Consider the following 18,176-nt stretch of genomic DNA (forward strand, 5'->3'; position numbering starts at 1 on the left):
GCTTGAGGGACCTTGATCTTCAAGAGTCCAGCAATTCCAGTGAGGAGGAGTTCGCAGATGATTAGAGGCCTCCATTAGCTACATTTTGAGTTTTGTCATTTTGTCTTTGACTCTAGTCTCTTTTGTAATGCTATTGCTACACGTATTTGTATTTGTCTACTCATTGTAATGATGAATTATGTAATCATCTTTATTATTATAGACTTTGCAATGGCATCAGATATTCGTATTTTCGTTTTCCTTTTTCAATATTCATATGATAGAAATGAGAAATCTCCAATTTGACAATTTCATTTGTCAAATTTTATTTAGCATTTAGCAATTAGTATTACTAATCTAAGTAATCTTGGTATTTCCTATAGTTTCATTTGAAATCTAATTCTTATACTGTTATACTGTTATACATCTTTTCAAAACTAGTTTTTCAAGTACTATATGTATATATATGAGCACCACCACCCCGCCACCCCCCCCGCTACCGTCCCCCCGCCGTCCCCTCGCGGTCCCCAAATTTAGGCCCTTGGTCCCCCCGTCTCGGAAACGCGTCCCCCTCGTCCCCCCCGTCCCCAACGCCCGTGGAACACTGGAAAATCTCCTCTAATAACTTAGAAAATTGTGTTCAATATATGTGTATGTGATTTATATGAATGTCGTGTCCAGCCATATCCATATTGAGGTCTTAAAAAATGGCCGTACCTATATCCGATACCATATCTGTATTTGTATCCGTACTGTGTCCATGCAGCTTTGCAGGCCAAAAGGGACATCTAATGTGGAATTCTATGTTGTGACTCTTGATCTTCCATAGTTGGCTTGTAGTGTGGAGGTGGCTTCTAGTGTGATTGCTCGAAAAGAGCTAAAATTAGTCTCATAATTATGCTCGCAAAAGCGTGTATTGGTCTCATGTTTAAGTAGAATATTTATAAACAATTAACAATATCAAAAAAATAAAGAATCATTCTCTCTTAAAAACAATAACAAAGCATCATAATTCCACCGTAATAAACTACAAATAACCCCTTAAAAACAATCCCAAAGAATCATGATGCAAACTTAAAAAATTCCAAACAACCCGAAAACCTAAATAGTTTTAAGCCAATTAAACACTTCAAAAGTAAAACCGACCATTTCTCATAGCTGAAACACAATCAAAAAATCCAATCAAAGTTCTCCATGAATGTCGCACCAAAATAATAGCATAAAATGCACGTTATTTTACAATGCCAATGTGAAAAAATATAGAAACAGTAAAATAAAAGATAAAATTTTAGATGGTTTTCATAACCTCGGTCTCAACTACTCGTAAAAAATCATTCGAAGTCTTCAAAACGATCACAAATTATAACAATGCCAACGTAATAAACTACTGGTAGCCCCAAAACCCTAAATAATTTAAGCTAATTAAACACATGAATAGTAATTACGATCTTCTTTCATAACAGAAACAGAACATATGTTCGCCACGAGTACCACGCCAGAATAATGATACAGAAAACAAATTAATACAATGCTGCTGGAAAACAAAAATATAAATTAAAAATGTACGTGAAGAGCGAAGGCCACTGTCCCAATTACCGTTAATTGACCCCAAATTTAGTTTATTCAAAGGTTGAACTGAAAAGGCAACATACCTCGGGACGATCCGAGGTAGGCGACAATAAATTAAACGATCTGACGGAACTCAGAAGCTTTTCTCCCACTTTTATGAGATCCATTTTTAAAGGGTTGCTAAGAAAATAAAGGAAAAGCTTCACTTGTAGGTCATGTGTTTTAGTACCCCTTCATCCGCCCGACTGCATCCAAAGCATTTTGTAGATCCAGTTAAAAATATTCCAATTCGAGGCAAACATATACAGAATGTGAATAATCATGCGCAGCCCTAAGTCAATGTAAACAACAAAAATGTCTAATTTCAAATATTATAACAATAAATGATCTCTGTATGTTGTTAAATTCTGTTATAAGACAGAACCCTTGGCACCGTCGAACCAGTAGTTGACGACGGTGTAGAATAGTCCACCTGTATTTGGCCCATCAGATTGTTAAGACAGTAGGTGACACCGGATAAAAAAAGATCCGTAATTTTCACGGCATACAATTTATAAATTGCTCTGCATCCCCATTATTCGACTTTTTGGCCAATACGTAGCGGACATTGACTAGTGAATAATTGTTAATATTATTTTCTGGTCGTGTTGAATATATTCGAAGGCCAAGAATACCGAAGTGTCGATTTACATTCTAAAATGCGGAACCTAGGTAAATAGAAATAGATCTAGGATTGTGTAATCTTACATTTTTATGGGCAATGGATGTCTTGAATGCTCATTTGACTAAACTAAATAAATTTATAATAGTATTTTAATGGGCAGTGTTTATTTAACATATTGTATATTTGACTAAAACAATAAATAAATTATTCTCAACACATACATTACATATATACATTTGTTTTAAAAAAATTATTGTTTAAATAAACAATAATTTTCTACATGACACTTATTTGTCATATAAAATGTGTATATAGTCTTACAAATGTCACATCAATGATCTAACCTAAGCTTAATTATATTATACTTGCCTCTTAATAGTTAGAATATTTGAAATGGTATTTTAATATGAAAATAAAAATGTTATATTAAAAACTATCATTTGAATAAAATCAAAAAAAAAAAATGTATAGATGTAATGTATGTATTGAGAAAAATATTTTTAATATTTTAATAAAAAAAATTATATACCTTATATTTTTTTCGTTTCAGATATATTTATATCTCATTTAATAATTTATATTTAAACATGTTTCATGTGAAAGTTGGCAAGTAATATGATTTTGATATTCCTTTCGTCTATACTTATTCTTGGGGTCTAAATCTAATTCTTAGTTTATCCATTGTATATGTCAGATTAGATTTGTGATTGTAAAAGTGATCTAGGTCACTTTTAACCTATGAAAATGATCCCTTTATTAAAAAAATCAAATTCAAGAATTGGGCCTAGATGTTTTCCCTTCAAGTGGTTGTTAAGAGCCAATTAGAAGCAAAAAATAATTGAATTGCATACTAGAGTGGTGTATTTAAGGACAAATCATAATTCATTCAAAATAACTAGTTAATACAAAAAAAGACACACAGTTTATCCCAAATGTTGACAAATCCCATTCTTGATGATGGATTGTTGTGTGCAATCCAATTTAATTATACAAAAACATATGATAGTTTATCTCAAAGGTATTTGTAGCAGAGAAATGAAAATCGCCCAAAATCGTCTGGACTTGGCAAGTCCCGAGCCGAGTGAGTCTCGTCGAGTCCAGGGGGCTCAGACTCGGACTCGGCCACTTCTAGGGTCCAGACTCGTCGAGTCTGGCGAGTCCCAACTCCCATACTCGACCAGTGGTAATGACATTTTAAGTGTAAAAAAAAAACTTACAATATTTTTTCAATTGATTTTTTTGTTTATATTATGCTTTTAGCCTAAAAGTGAACTTCATTTCATTCATTTGGCAAAATAGGAGGAGAAAGGTGAGTTGTGAGGAGAAACAAGGGTTCATTGAAGGAAAAACAGCAAGGAGGAAGCTCAAGATTTCGTCCATAAATCACATTGGGGTTGCATTATACTTTCATTCAGTGCAACAAGAGCTGGAAAGGAAGAGTTTGCATCTCATTTCAAGTTTGTTGTAAGAGGTAAGATTGGTTTTTTGAGTTTTTTTCTTGTAAGCAAAAATTCCATTGTAATTTGTTTGATTAATTTTCTATTCATTTCATTTGAAAGTTTTACATTTTCTTCCAAAATCTAATGTAGGTAAGCCATAAGGTTTGTAAATTTCTTTAAAAGAAAAGTAGGGTTTGAAATTTTAATCAAACCCTACATTTCTTTTTTTTTAATTTACAAATCCTACCTTAATATCTACATTAGTTTTTTGAAAAAAATGTATAATTTTTTTTATATTAATTTATCACAATACACAAATTCTCAAATATTAATTTTTTTTGTATTTGTAATAATGTCTTATTGTAGCAACCTTGGCTTTTTTTATTTGCCTCAATTTTCATATTACAATCATACAATGTCTTACTCTACTTCTAAACTCCCAATTAGAAAGGACCCCACTTGGAAATATCATGAAGATTTTCCCGAGCAAAAAAAAAGGACAAACAAAGTGTAAATTTTGTAAAACAATATTCCATGGAGGAATATATAGATTAAAATGACATCTTGTCGACATACGTGGCCTTGATGTTGAACCATGCACATTAGCAACTGTTGAGGCTACATGTGAGTGCTATGTGCAACTTGAAGCACTTGAAGCAAGCCTGGAATTTAACAGTCAAAATGGTCATTTTTTCACTTTTGAACCGTATTTGATAGCTTAAAAAATTAGTAGAACGTATGCATTGACATGCTATTTTTTTCTAAAACCGTATAGATGACATTTCAAATTATAAATAAACCTTAAAAAAATATAGTAGGTAATATATATTAGTTTACAATGGTTATTATAAAAATACAAATTTATTTAGAATATTTTGAAATGGAAGGATTTAGAATATGGAAGGATGTAGTTGTTTCTAATTTTATAATATTTTAATATGATTTTTTAGAATAGTTCTTTTTTTTTCATATGAATTTAGAAACTTGTCATAATTGAAATATAGAATATAATTGATAAAATATTTTAATATGAATTTTTACAATATATTCTATTTTTTTATATATGAATTTAGAAACTTAGTGAATTTAATTTTTTAAATATATTTAATAAGATTGTTATAGAAACTTGTATATATATATAATTTTAAAATTTTAATGTTTATTATTACTAAATTAGTAATTATTAATTGATTATCATTTAATGTTAATATATAATATATATTAATGTATTAATTTAGAAACTTATTTAGTAAATTTACGATTTTTGCATATATTACTAATTTATCATTATTTTATCATTAAGACGATGATTTTCATTTCTTCCCAATGCATTGCATTTTGGTGTGGCTTCAATCTTCTACTTTTATATTTTTTGACAGTTAATATTTTTCTTAAAATGTCAAATGAAAGGCATTGAAATGAGTAAACCGTCATCAAAAATTCATATGACAGGTAGGGGTGACCGTCAAATTCCAGGCCTGACTTGAAGAAAAGAAGGAAATGGTGAAGAAGCAAAAGGAGGATTTGGCGGGTATTGGTTGTGTTGGAGGGCCTTCTTCCATGCCTCCATATCATCCCAGTGCTAGTGCTTCTGCTAGTGCTCATGGTACTGGCACTACCAATGGTAGTGGGAGTGTTAGCATTGGTCCTAGAATTCGTAAATCTAGGTTGGATTCCTACTTTGAGCCTTGCACTACTCCTAGCTCCCAACCGTCCCTTGATAGCATGGGTTGGAACAAGGAGGTCCATGACGCCACTAGATTGGCAATCAGCAGGTTTTGGTACAAATGCACTATTCCATTCTTTGCAGCCAAGTGAATATTTTTTGTTTGATTGTTTTAATATTTATAGTTTTATTGTTTGATTGATTTTTTGTTGTACATAGTACATACTTATCTAATTTAATTTATTTGTGACAATTCTCCTTACTAGCAGGAAATGGTTGATGCTATTACCATATGTGGGGTGGGGTTCAAAGCCACTTCTGAATTTGGTTTAAGGGGACCAATTTTGTCAGATATAGTGTGTGATGTGAAGGGTGAATTACAAGATCAACACCAGATATGGAGTAGGGCAGGTTGCACCATCATGACTGATGGTTGGACAGATAGGAGAAATCGAACTCTCCTTAATTTTCTTGTTTCTTCTACAGTAATTTTAATTTCATTTAGTAATTAATTTTTTTTGAATTTTTATTTAATTAATGGAAGGATTTAGAATATGTAAGGATGTAGTTGTTTCTAATTTTATAATATTTTAATATGATTTTTTAGAATAGTTCTTTTTTTTTCATATGAATTTAGAAACTTGTCATAATTGAAATATAGAATATAATTGATAAAATATTTTAATATGAATTTTTACAATATATTCTATTTTTTAATATATGAATTTAGAAACTTAGTGAATTTAATTTTTTGAATATATTTAATAAGATTGTTATAGAAACTTGTCAATATATATATAATTTTAAAATTTTAATGTTTATTATTACTAAATTAGTAATTATTAATTGATTATCATTTAATGTTAATATATAATATATATTAATGTATTAATTTAGAAACTTATTTAGTAAATTTAAGATTTTTGCATATATTACTAATTTATCATTATTTTATCATTAAGACAATGATTTTCATTTCTTCCCAATGCATTGCATTTTGGTGTGGCTTTATCTTCTACTTTTATATTTTTGACTGTTAATATTTTTCTTAAAATGTCAAATGAAAGGCATTGAAATGACTAAACCGTCATCAAAAATTCATATGACAGGTAGGGTTGACCGTCAAATTCCAGGCCTGACTTGAAGAAAAGAAGGAAATGGTGAAGAAGCAAAAGGAGGATTTGGCAGGTATTGGTTGTGTTGGAGGGCCTTCTTCCATGCCTCCATATCATCCCAGTGCTAGTGCTTCTGCTAGTGCTCATGGTACTGGCACTACCAATGGTAGTGGGAGTGTTAGCATTGGTCCTAGAATTCGTAAATCTAGGTTGGATTCCTACTTTGAGCCTTGCACTACTCCTAGCTCCCAACCGTCCCTTGATAGCATGGGTTGGAACAAGGAGGTCCATGACGCCACTAGATTGGCAATCAGTAGGTTTTGGTACTATTGCACTATTCCATTCTTTGCAGCCAAGTGAATATTTTTTGTTTGATTGTTTTAATATTTATAGTTTGATTGTTTGTTTGATTTTTTGTTGTACATAGTACATACTTATCTAATTTAATTTATTTGTGACAAGTCTCCTTACTGGCAGGAAATGGTTGATGCCATTACCATATGTGGGGTGGGGTTCAAAGCCCCTTCTGAATTTGATTTAAGGGGACCAATTTTGTCAGATATAGTGTGTGATGTGAAGGGTGAATTACAAGATCAACGCCAGATATGGAGTAGGGCAGGTTGCACCATCATGACTGATGGTTGGACAGATAGGAGAAATCGAACTCTTCTTAATTTTCTTGTTTCTTCTGCAGTAATCTTAATTTCATTTAGTAATTAATTTTTTTTTAGTTTTTATTTAATGATTTATTGAATGATCATTGATCTTGCTTTATTTTTAAATTTAGGGGGCATTGTTTTCATCAAGTCTATTGATGTCTCTGCACACTGCAAAAACGTCACATTCCTATGTGAGGCAATAGAGGAGGTGATACATGACGTGGGCGAGGAGAACATGGTGCAAGTAGTCACTGATAATGCAGCAAATTATGTTGTTGTAGGTAGACTTTTGATGGAGAGGCACCCATCCATATTTTGGTCTCCATGTGTCACCCATTGCATTGACCTCATGTTGGAGATTGGGAAACTCCCATGGATTAAGAGATGTGTAGAAAGGGAAAAACATGTTTGCAAATTTGTATATAATCATTCATGGGTGTTAGCTCTTATGAGGCAATACACGGAGAAATGGGAGTTAGCTCATCTTTGAATCACCAGATTTGTCACTAACTTCATTACATTACAGTCCATGCTTCGGTGTAAGGTGGCTTTGAGACGTACGATTGTTAGTGAGGAGTGGTCTTCCTCATCCTATGTTGCTACCTCTACAAGGATAGATATGGTAAATTGCATTTTTGATAAGGGAGGCTTTTGGACCCCTTGTGCTGAGATTGTGAAGGTAATTTTTTTATAAATTCTACAGTTTAAGTTTTTGTTTTATAATTTATTCATCATTTTCTCTTATTTGCTCATTTTTATAAATTACACAATATTTGCAATTTTGCAGTTTGTTAAGCCCTTGATGGTTCTCTTGCGAGTTGCGGATGGGGAAAAGCCCGCAATGGGATACATATATGAGGGCATGGATAGGGCCAAGGAGGCCATCAAATTCATGTATGGAGGAGATGAGAGTAGGTATCGTCCCATTTGGGATATCATTGATAAGAGATGGCATAACCAACTTCACAAGCCCATCCATGTAGCAGCATATTATCTTAATCTGGCATTGCATTTTTGCCCTACTTTCAAGGCGGATGAAGAGGTTCTTAGTGGGTTGTACTCAGTCACAAAGCAGATGACACCTATTGGTTTTACTACGAAATTATGTGAGAGATATAGTTGTTTTCTAGTGATCAAGGGGAGAACTTCTCTCGTCCTATCTGCAAAGAAAGTAGGACAACTATGATGCCAGGTAAAAATACATTCTAAGGCATAATTTTAATTTTATTATATATTGTTAAATGAGAGTCGAGAGTGAGACTGATTTTTTTTTATTTTTCTCATTTAAGATAATTGGTGGAACTTTTTTGGCCCAAAAACACCAAATATTTAGAAGTTGGCCATTCGCATTTTGAGCCAACCATGCAGCGCATCTGTTTGTGAGCTCAATTGGAGTATGTTTGAGAAAATACACTCCAAGAGGCGCAATAGATTATTTGTGGAGAAGTTGAACGATTTTGTCTTTGTTCACTACAACCTCCGCCTCAAACAGAAACAGAGTGCACAAAATGACATATCCCCTATCATTCTAGAGGAGGAGGATCCTGAAGCCAAGTGGACCATTGAGGCTACAGAACATGTCTTTAGTGATGACGACATTGATTGGGTCGACCAAGCAAATAGAGAGGCTAAGGTTGTAGCCATGGCAGAGGAGGAGCAAAGAGCATGAGCAAAGACAACAGAGCCAGAGACAAACACATATATTCATATACTTGATGTTGGTGAGGGTGGCATGGTGTCACAAGCAGAGGCTATGGCTTTTGAATCATCCAATACCTACATTAGACGCCTTCGTAGGAGGGATGCAAGTCCTCTTAGCCATAGGCTTGGAGTTGTTTTTACTTTTGGTATTTGTATGGAACATTTTATCATATGATGACATGGATTTTTTATTTCATGAATTTTGTAATATTGTATACATTTGAAAATATTTATATATCTATGTTTGTTATTTCCTTAAGCTACAATTTACATTTATGCTAATGTGATTGATGTATACTTGTGTATGTAATCAAATTAGCTTCTATTTGATGATGATATTGTGTCTTTAAGGTGTATTTAATAAAGAGTGCATGAAATAAGTTTTAAATCTTTAAAAATCTCTAAATGTTCTGAGTTTTTCACTTTGTCGAGTCTGAGCCGAGTTTTTTTTTGCCGAGTCCGAGTCCCGATGTCGAGTCAGCCTCGCTGAGTCCAAGTCTTGTTTCTATGATTTGTAGACACATAAAAATTAATTAAATTAATATTTAATTAATTACCCTAAATCACATAATTAATTAATTTAATTGTGTTGGCCCTTTTCTAAGCCTAAATTAATTAAATTATATTTAATTAGTTACTCCCTTCATTCATTTAATTAATCGTATTCATCTCACTTTCTCCTAAAGTTTGATTTATTCAACCGTAGGGAATATTCCAATTATATTTTTTATCCCAATTAGCCAAATTAATTCGTAATTAATTAGGCTAATTTTGTGATTCTTACAAACCTACCTTTTAATCCCCGTCATCAAGCTAACTAATCTAAGTCTAATCCCTATTAGTATTTATTCAATTTTTAAACACTACACACCTACCCAAGTCCACATGTGACTCCACATGTGACTCACAAGTCAACCTACCCCTCACGCATGTCATAGACATGTCACTTTCACAAGCCTCTGCCTTTTCAACATGTGACTCACAAATCACCTCATAGCCACCTTACCTCTTACACATGGCATAGACATGTCCCTTTCATGAGCTTCCCCATGTGTGCTCACACATATGTGAGCACACTTTCCCATCCACCCCACTTCTCCTTGTGACACTTGTCATAAGGCTAAGCCTTCAAATATGGGACCACACTTCCTTTTAATCTCAACCCTCCACTTGACTTCCAATCTCGACCATCCATTGTGGATCTCTAAACTTTATAAATTGAAGCCTTTGTTCATCCCAAATCATCCACTTTCATTACATCATTATGCTAGTCATTTATCCATAATCATTGCATCCATCATGTTGCCCTCTTGAGAGCATTAAATCATTATCATAACACCCTCATCATGTCCAAATCATTATCCACCTATCATTATATTGTTATGAAAATGTGAGCAATCCACATTTCACCCCCATCTATCTCTCCCACTCTTCATTTGTCAACCTCAAGGCAACACAGTTTGTGAAGACGAGGAGGACAAGAAAGAGACACGACAATGGGAGCATCATGAGGGAGTATAGTTAGTTTATGTGTCCACTTCTTATTATGCTTTCATTTTGATCTTTCTTGATATTGCTTCAAAATGGTTTGTTTATTTGAGTACTGATCCTACTAACCATTTTGTAAGCGACGATATTCTTTCAAATACAACATGAATTGTGGAAAATGTATACCAACTATCATTCAGAACATCTATCAAATACATGGAATGAACATATTCTAACACAAATCATAGACCTTGGAAAGAATCATCTTATCAAAAATTCATCATAATCCTATGACATATTGCACGACTACTTGTTATCTTTAATTTTGTTTAGATTTCTTAACTTGGCATCCTTACTAGAGTTTGACACAAGGGGGAACTATCAATAACATGTGCTTGCATGATTGTTTGTTGTCTTTGATATTGTTCAAAGTTTTTGACTTGGCATCCTTACTAGGGTTTGAAACAAAGGTGGAACTATGGTAGAAATGTGTGAACTCTTTAGCATATAAACCATGTTTTTATAGGAGTAAATCAAAGTAAGAGCTCTAAGGTGAGCTAAAAGTGAATATTTGAAAATGAGTGGAGATTAGACTTATGGTTTGGTTTAGATTTATACTCGTTGAAATGATTTTGCAGTCACAAAAATAACTCTAACTAAAAAAATACAAATTCTAGTGCATTTTCCTAACAAACCTCATTTTTTTACAAAATTAACAAATCACTTTGGGACACCTAACAAATTTATATTCCACATCAAGCCAAGAGTTAAGTACTTACATTTATTATTTAATATTCTTAACATTAATTTTAGCTTGTTAATCATTTTCAATTTTTATTCTTAGGTAGAGAGATAATTTATTTCTTTACATTTGTGGTTTAGAATTTTTCAAATATGATTATTTTCTATTTTTACGTCAAATATACTTTTTCAATGTGGATTCTTTTGTATGATTTCATAAGTAGTCTTCCCTCTCCCTAATGATGTCATAGACAATTATTACATCACCATGTTATTTATCATTCTCATGTACTTCCTTGGATTTGTCACTAAAGGTGTGTTTTGTCGGTACTTGTATGTTTCCACATTATACATACAATGTGAATAATGATTCTACATTTGTATATAGTTTGAGGCCTACATTTGAATTATGTTATAATAGTCATATTCAATCATTTAGATATTGTATTATGATATGTTCATATTTTATATTTTCACCCATGGTAGATAAATTTTTCTATTGTTATTACTTTATCTCCCCCTAGAGTGCATATAGAAAATATTATTTGAACTCATATGGTACCCATAATGGTCATCCAAGGACCCTATAGAACTCCCATATCACAAAATCATCAAGTAATTGGTCATAATTATCAAAAAGTATGTACAAATGAAAATTTTACTTATGAGGATCCTACAAGTTACGATCTAATCACTCAACATAAAAAAAATAATACCAGAAATATTTATCTTTGGAATCTCATTAATACTCTTAAGTGGTATCATGGTGTTTTATTAAGAATATTATTGTACCATTTAATATTTATCAATAACTCTCATCATTAACAAATATGAGTTGCTCTAAGATTTCATTCGAAACTCGTGAGTTGCCTAATTCCCAAGTTATTGAACAACACCTACCATCACATATCATAGTTAACTCTAGAAATGTAAAAATTAAAAGGGCTTTGGTCAATAAGGGATTTTCTTTGGAACGGTGAAGAGTAAAAGGTGGTTGAGTGTGGGTGTGATTGTTGTGCAAGCTAGGGCTAAGAGGCCCTAGTTGTGACCGTTTCTTATGTGAAGACCATGGTGTGTGGTGTAGGTTGGAGTTTTTTGTTACATGAGGGGGGGAAGGGGGTATGGCTTGTTTGGAAGGTTTGGAGCAAATTTTTGTGTGTTGTCGCTGAGACGTTTGATTCAATTTGGCATTTGGGCAACCTGGGGCTATTTGTTTGGGTTTTGTTGTTTGGTTATTGGCTTTTTATTAAGCTTTTTGTATTGAGAGAGCACTTTGCTTGTGCATGGGAGTATATATGCTTTTTCTAGTTGGGGTTAACCAGAGTTTTACTTTGTTTTTTTGTTTTTTCTTAGGGTGGTCTTACATGGCCTTGCATGCAAGCTCTTCGTTGGGGCAGACCCTATCATTCAAATATGTTGTGTTGGGTGGTGTTTTATCCCCAAAAATAAATTTAAAATCCGGCTTTGGGATGCATAAATCAAGCTCCGAGGAGATTTCTTCTCAAAATGAGAGTTTTTAGCCTATCAAGGTGAATGGTTGTTTAGCAAAGAGTGAACACAGGCATGTGCTTGTGATTCAACTAGACATTATGGAGGAAGACGATAAATATCTCATTAATTATTATTTGATTTGCAAGTTTATGGGGATTCAAGTCTCACTCCCCTTTTTGGAATCATGGGCATGTGGTACATGGAGGATGAAATGGAGGTGATGTGGTTGCAAACAACTATTTCCTAGTGATCTTTTCAAGTATTTCATATGGAAATAAGGCTTTTAAAGGTGGGCCTTATTTTTAATACCAAGTTGGATTGTTCATTAAACCATGTTATGTGGGCTTGAACCTTATATAGGAGTTGCCTTCAAGAGTTCCAATGCAGGTTCAATTCCCATGGTTTCCATTAGAATTCTAAAGGCATGATATTTTTCATTGGCTCACAATGTTTCTCAGTAAACTAGTGGGCCTATCGCAACAAATCATGGACAAAAAGGTAATCACTTATGCCCATATTTGTATTGGGATTTATTTAAGAAATAATTTACTAGATTCTATGGAAATTTCGTTAAGATCCACACTTGGGATTCAGGAAATTGATAATGAAACTCTCATCTTTTGATGTCAAATATGTCATAAGTATGGTCATTTGTATAGGATGTGTCCCAAATCTAATTATGTAGGACCTTCTAGTAAAGAATCGACTCGACAACCTCCCAAGTAGGACAGAGGGAAATCCCTTATGATGCAAGATAAAGAGGTTTTAGCCCAATTCAAGGCCAAAAATAGGGGGAGAGTGAAGAAGATAACTTTGAAGGATAAGAAAAATGATGAAATATCTAATAGATTTGATGTTCCAGAGGAGTTAGATTGATTTGATGAGGCCCTTGTCAAGATGCCTATGGGATAGGAACCTTTGAGTTTGGAACATTTAGCTAGTGAAAAGGATAGAAATCCCCCTAGTGCCCCCCAAGATGGAAGCCTGCATATTCAAATGGACATAGATATTCCCTTGCTAACCTCGGGTGAGATGGATTCAAGTGGATGCAAAGAGGTGATTGATGCTCCAAGGGTAGCTAGTTCAGTGACTAATATTGAAAAGGATTCTCAAGATGTGTGTAAAGGCAAGGGAGGCTCACTTGCATCGTTACTAAAACAAAAAATTGTCAAAAAGGGTGCTTCAAATAAAACTCCAAGGTGGAAGGAAGAAGGATCAAGAAAAAGTGAAGCTAATTGGTGAGACATTGGTGGAATCCATTTCTATAAAAACCGTTGATTCCCATTTTCCCCCATCTCAAGAATGATTGTTGTTTCATGGAATGTTAGAGGTATGAATATCATGCCTAGACAAAAGGCTATTCAATATTTAATCCGATTTCATTCTCTAGACATTGTTTTCATCTAGGAAACTAATATGTCAATGGAAGGTATGAGAAGTTTGGTCTCCAAGATTTGGGCTAGAGTCCAATTTTAGTACATTGAGGCTTATGAAAAATCAGGTGGTTTGGCTTGCCTCTAGGATCCATGCAAGGTTGTTTTGCTTTGGTGAATTTCCAGTAGATCTCCATTATCTTTAGTTGCTTCGAGTTTAGAATTTGGTGATGTTCATCTTCTCACCATTGTGTATGCTCCATCGGACATCTCAGGAAATTATTTTCTCATCACATATTAGGATGTTAAGATGCCTTGCTCCATATCTCCCTTAGATTCTTGTTGGGGATTTTAATGTTGTTTTAAGTATGGATAAAAAGAGGGGTGGTGTAGGTAGGCTTGAACATTCTTTAAGGCTTTTGAAGGATAGTGTGGATCATTTGAAATTGGTGGATATAAAGGCACCTAATGGTATGTTCACCTGGAATAATAAAAGGATGGTTATTGATGCTATCTCTTAGAGTCTTGATAGGTTTCTTGTGTCTAATTACTAGATTGGAGATATTTGGATTGCTAGCTCAAGGATTCTTAACTAGAAAGGTTCAGATCATCAGTTGATCAAACTTTCATCTATCTTCCATATAACCTCAAAAAGTCCCTCTTTCAAGTTTCAATTAATGTGGCTACGAGACTCTTCTTTACAAGAGTTGATATAGATAATTGGTGCATCAAGGGGAAGCCAACATTTGGGACAAAAATGTTCTCATTTAACAAGCAACTTCATTTTGTTATATATATGTTGAAAAGATGGAATAGATAGTGCTTTGGCAATATATTCTTAGCTAAGGTGGTAGCACAATTTCACTTGGATGATATCACTTGCCAATTTCAAGACCATGGTCTTACAAAGGATTATTTTCATCTTTAAGTTGAAGTTATGAAATATTTAGAGAAATGGGAATTAAGGAAGGAAATCCTCTAGAAACAAAAGTCTTGATTTTACTAGTTGTAGGAAGGAGATAGAAATACTACTTTCTTTCACAAATCACTTAGGGATAGGAGGCAAGCGAATCTCATTACTTCTCTTAGGTCCTCTGAAGGGAATCAACTCTCTTCTTTTAGGATGATTTTGATAGAGATCACTCACTATTATTCTACTTTGTTTACTAAAGATACCCATGGTACTTAGGACGAGGAGAAGGCTCCTATTTTAGATCATATTCCTTCATTGGTCTCTAACAAGATGAATGAATTATTAATCAAGCCTATCACCTTAGATGAATTAGGCATGGTTGTGTTTCAGATGAAGAAAGGGAAAGCCCCATTCCTAATGGTTTCCCAATTGACTTTTATCAAGAATTCATGGATATTGTTAAGATGGATCTCTTAGAGGCAGCTTTGGAATCTCAAATAAATAAACAAATACTGAAGGCCATGAATGCTACTTTCCTTGATCTTGTTCCAAAAAGAGAAGGAGCAAATTATTTGGATCTCTTCAAGCCTATAGCCCTATGCAATGCGGTTTGTATGATTATTACTAAGCTAATTGTTGGGAGACTCGAGTCATGGCTTAGCCTTCTTATTTTGGAGGAACAAGGGGGTTTTTTTGTTGGCAAACAAACTTTGGATGGGGTTATTATTGCAACAAAGGCAATTCATTCCATGGCTACCTCCAAAGAGAAAGCTATGTTTATCAAGCTTGTCATGGATAAAGCTTATGATCAAGTCAATTGGACCTTTTTGTCTAAGGTTTTGGAAATCTTTGTGTTTGGAAGAGAGTGGATCAAGTGGATCATGAGTTATGTTACCTCCTCCACTTTCTTGGTTCTTATCAATAGTGAACCATCTGAGATATTTGGAGCTTATTGGGGTCTTCATCAAGGTGATCATCTATCCCCTTATCTCTTTATTTTGATGACTGAAGGGTTGTGGAGATTCATAAAATATTGTGTGAGGCAAGGTCTAATTCAAGGATGAAACTAGGGTGATAGAGTACCTCCCCATTTGCATTTACAATTTTGTCAATGACACCACCTTGATGGGTCTAGCTAGAGTTAATGAAGTTGGTACTTTATAAAAGTCTTTAGATATCTATTGGTTGCCTCAAGGTAAAGGATCAATGAGCAAAAGCCCTCAATTTTTTTATTTAATACTCCTAAGCCTATCCAAACCAAGATTGCTATAATTCTTAGATTCTGTATTAATACTCTTTCTTTTATTTATCTTGGTATTCCCATTGTCATTGGTTATTTACTTAACAGTCTTGGGTAGGATATTTTGGATAAGCTCTATAGGAGAGTTACTCATTAGACAAATAGGTGGCTTTCTTCTATTGGGAGGGTAACTCTCCTTAAGTCTATGATTTAGGCTCTCCCTCTGTAAAGGTGTTTTTGTGAAAGCTTCCCCATTCAGTTTCATTCATGAGTTTGATGCTCTTTATCGACAATTTTTATGTGTCAATAGTTTATTGTCAAAGAAATGGAGTTTGGTTAAATGGGACTCAATTTTTACACTGAAGCAAGATGGGGGTCTTGGTCTTCAATAGATAAGTTTTAATGGTCAAGCTTTGGTGGCTAAACTCTATTGGAGATGGTGCTACCATCAAGATCAAGATTGGGCAAGAATACTTACTTTAAAGTATCTTAATGGATTAGAAAGTAATGATGTTCCTCAGTATAGCATAGAGGAAAGGGGATGTATGATTTGGAGCACCCTCAAAAGAGTAGCTAAATTAATTAAGCAAGGTCTATTTTGGATATGCAATAGAGGCTTAGACACTCTATTCTAGTTTGATTATTGGGATGGGTTTTATTTTTATCACTTCGTTATATCCACATTTGTGATCCTTGTGTGACATTTTTGTGGAGACTATTTGGAGTAAAGTGAAGGATTTTAAAACTTCCTGGCGGTTTGGCTAGGTTGAAGTGTTAAGGTGGAAATAACCTCACAAGTGGCCTTCAGGTGGATGAAAGAAGGATCATCAAAAGCTTAAATTTTTTTTGTTTAGAAGAGCTTCTAGTTCTTTGGAGGAGAGAGATAATCTTGCTTGGGCCCTAACTTGAAAGGTAAATTCTCTAAATTGTTTTGGGTTATCAAGCATTGGATAGACATATTCATGGGAATGTTGGGGTTTCTTGGTGGAAACAAGTGTGGAGTAAGTTTTCTTGGCCCAAATGAAATTTTTTTGTGTGGTTGTTTATTCAAAATCAGTGTCTCACTTGTGAAATTTTCTAGAAAGAGAAGATTGTAGGGTCTTTCTATGTGCTTTTTGTGAAATTAATGTGAGGAGAGTTCTTCTCATATTTTATTCTCATACCCTTTCTCTAAGGAAATTTGGCACTACTAGTGGTGGTTTTAGAATAAGGCTTGCTTTCATGCTTTCTCCTTGGTGGAGTTCTGGGATCGAGTAGGGAAGTCCCCTACTAGGACTCCTTTTATCCACATTGCTTGGGACATAGGACCTTCCTTTATTCTTTGGTAGATCTGGTTAGAGAAGAACATAAAGATTTTCCTATATAAAATAATTCTTAGTCATCAACTTTGGATGCACATAATTAGTGGCCTACAAGAAACCTTACTAGAAAAATGTGATATGTTTGCCCATGTAGATCTAGGTGATTTGGTCATTATCTAGAGGTTGAGTCTAGAGGGATGTCGGGAGACACCTCCCTCTTCTAGGAGTGGTTGTTGGGTCAAGATCAAGGTTCGATTGGATGGTTGTTGGTTGCCCCCTCTTTTAAATGTTTTGAAGATAAATACTAATGGTTCATCTAGAGGTGTGAGATTTTGCCAAGATCAAGAGCTCAATGAAAAGTACAATAGAGAGACAAAATATAGTTTAAGAAGAAACTGTATTCTCATCAATAGATAAATGATCAATTGTTCTATTACATACAATGTAGATGAGCCTACTTATATAGGCAAGTCTAGGGATATGTGAGCACACAAACATGACATGTGGCTCAATAAGAAACAAGGGTAGGTAGGAAATAGGTGTGGGTAGGTAGGAGAAACAATATAATAGTCCAAATGAGGTGGATCACCAACTGAATGTGGAGTGTAACAACAAGATCAACACCATAAAAGGTGGAATTTCTCCTACACACACTATCCCAATGTGGCACAAACACCCAAGCGTCTCATACCCAAACTACTATGAAATGCATTTCCTAAGTAAACTTAAGTGTAATAATATCCAAGATGAATAATTATTTACACCAACAAGAGGTAATCCTAGAATTGGTAGAGATAGTTTTGGAGTAGTTCATTTTATTCTCTTTGTATAAAGGTC

General features: G+C 34.0%; 1 protein-coding gene across 4 annotated transcripts in view; it reads right to left on the reverse strand.

The window, feature by feature from the left end:
• LOC131046440 (uncharacterized) overlaps positions 1 to 18,176 on the reverse strand; it is a 274,884-nt gene that overhangs the window by 230,435 nt on the left and 26,273 nt on the right. Inside the window, exons 1-2 of one of the 4 annotated variants that reach the window (XM_057980184.2) lie at positions 2,021 to 2,187; positions 1,632 to 1,793 (exon numbers count right to left, since the gene is read on the reverse strand). The exons of 1 other annotated variant lie outside the window; for it this stretch is intronic. In XM_057980184.2, the coding sequence (XP_057836167.2) occupies positions 1,632 to 1,715 (84 nt within the window). In that variant the 5' untranslated portion in view covers positions 1,716 to 1,793; positions 2,021 to 2,187. Of the gene's footprint in view, positions 1 to 1,631; positions 2,193 to 18,176 lie in introns of those variants that run through there. 2 more of the 4 variants (XM_057980185.2, XR_009106005.2) reach the window with 2 other exon arrangements.

The sequence above is a fragment of the Cryptomeria japonica genome, chromosome 1, assembly GCF_030272615.1.
Source record: "Cryptomeria japonica chromosome 1, Sugi_1.0, whole genome shotgun sequence".
In the NCBI taxonomy this organism is placed as follows: domain Eukaryota; kingdom Viridiplantae; phylum Streptophyta; class Pinopsida; order Cupressales; family Cupressaceae; genus Cryptomeria; species Cryptomeria japonica.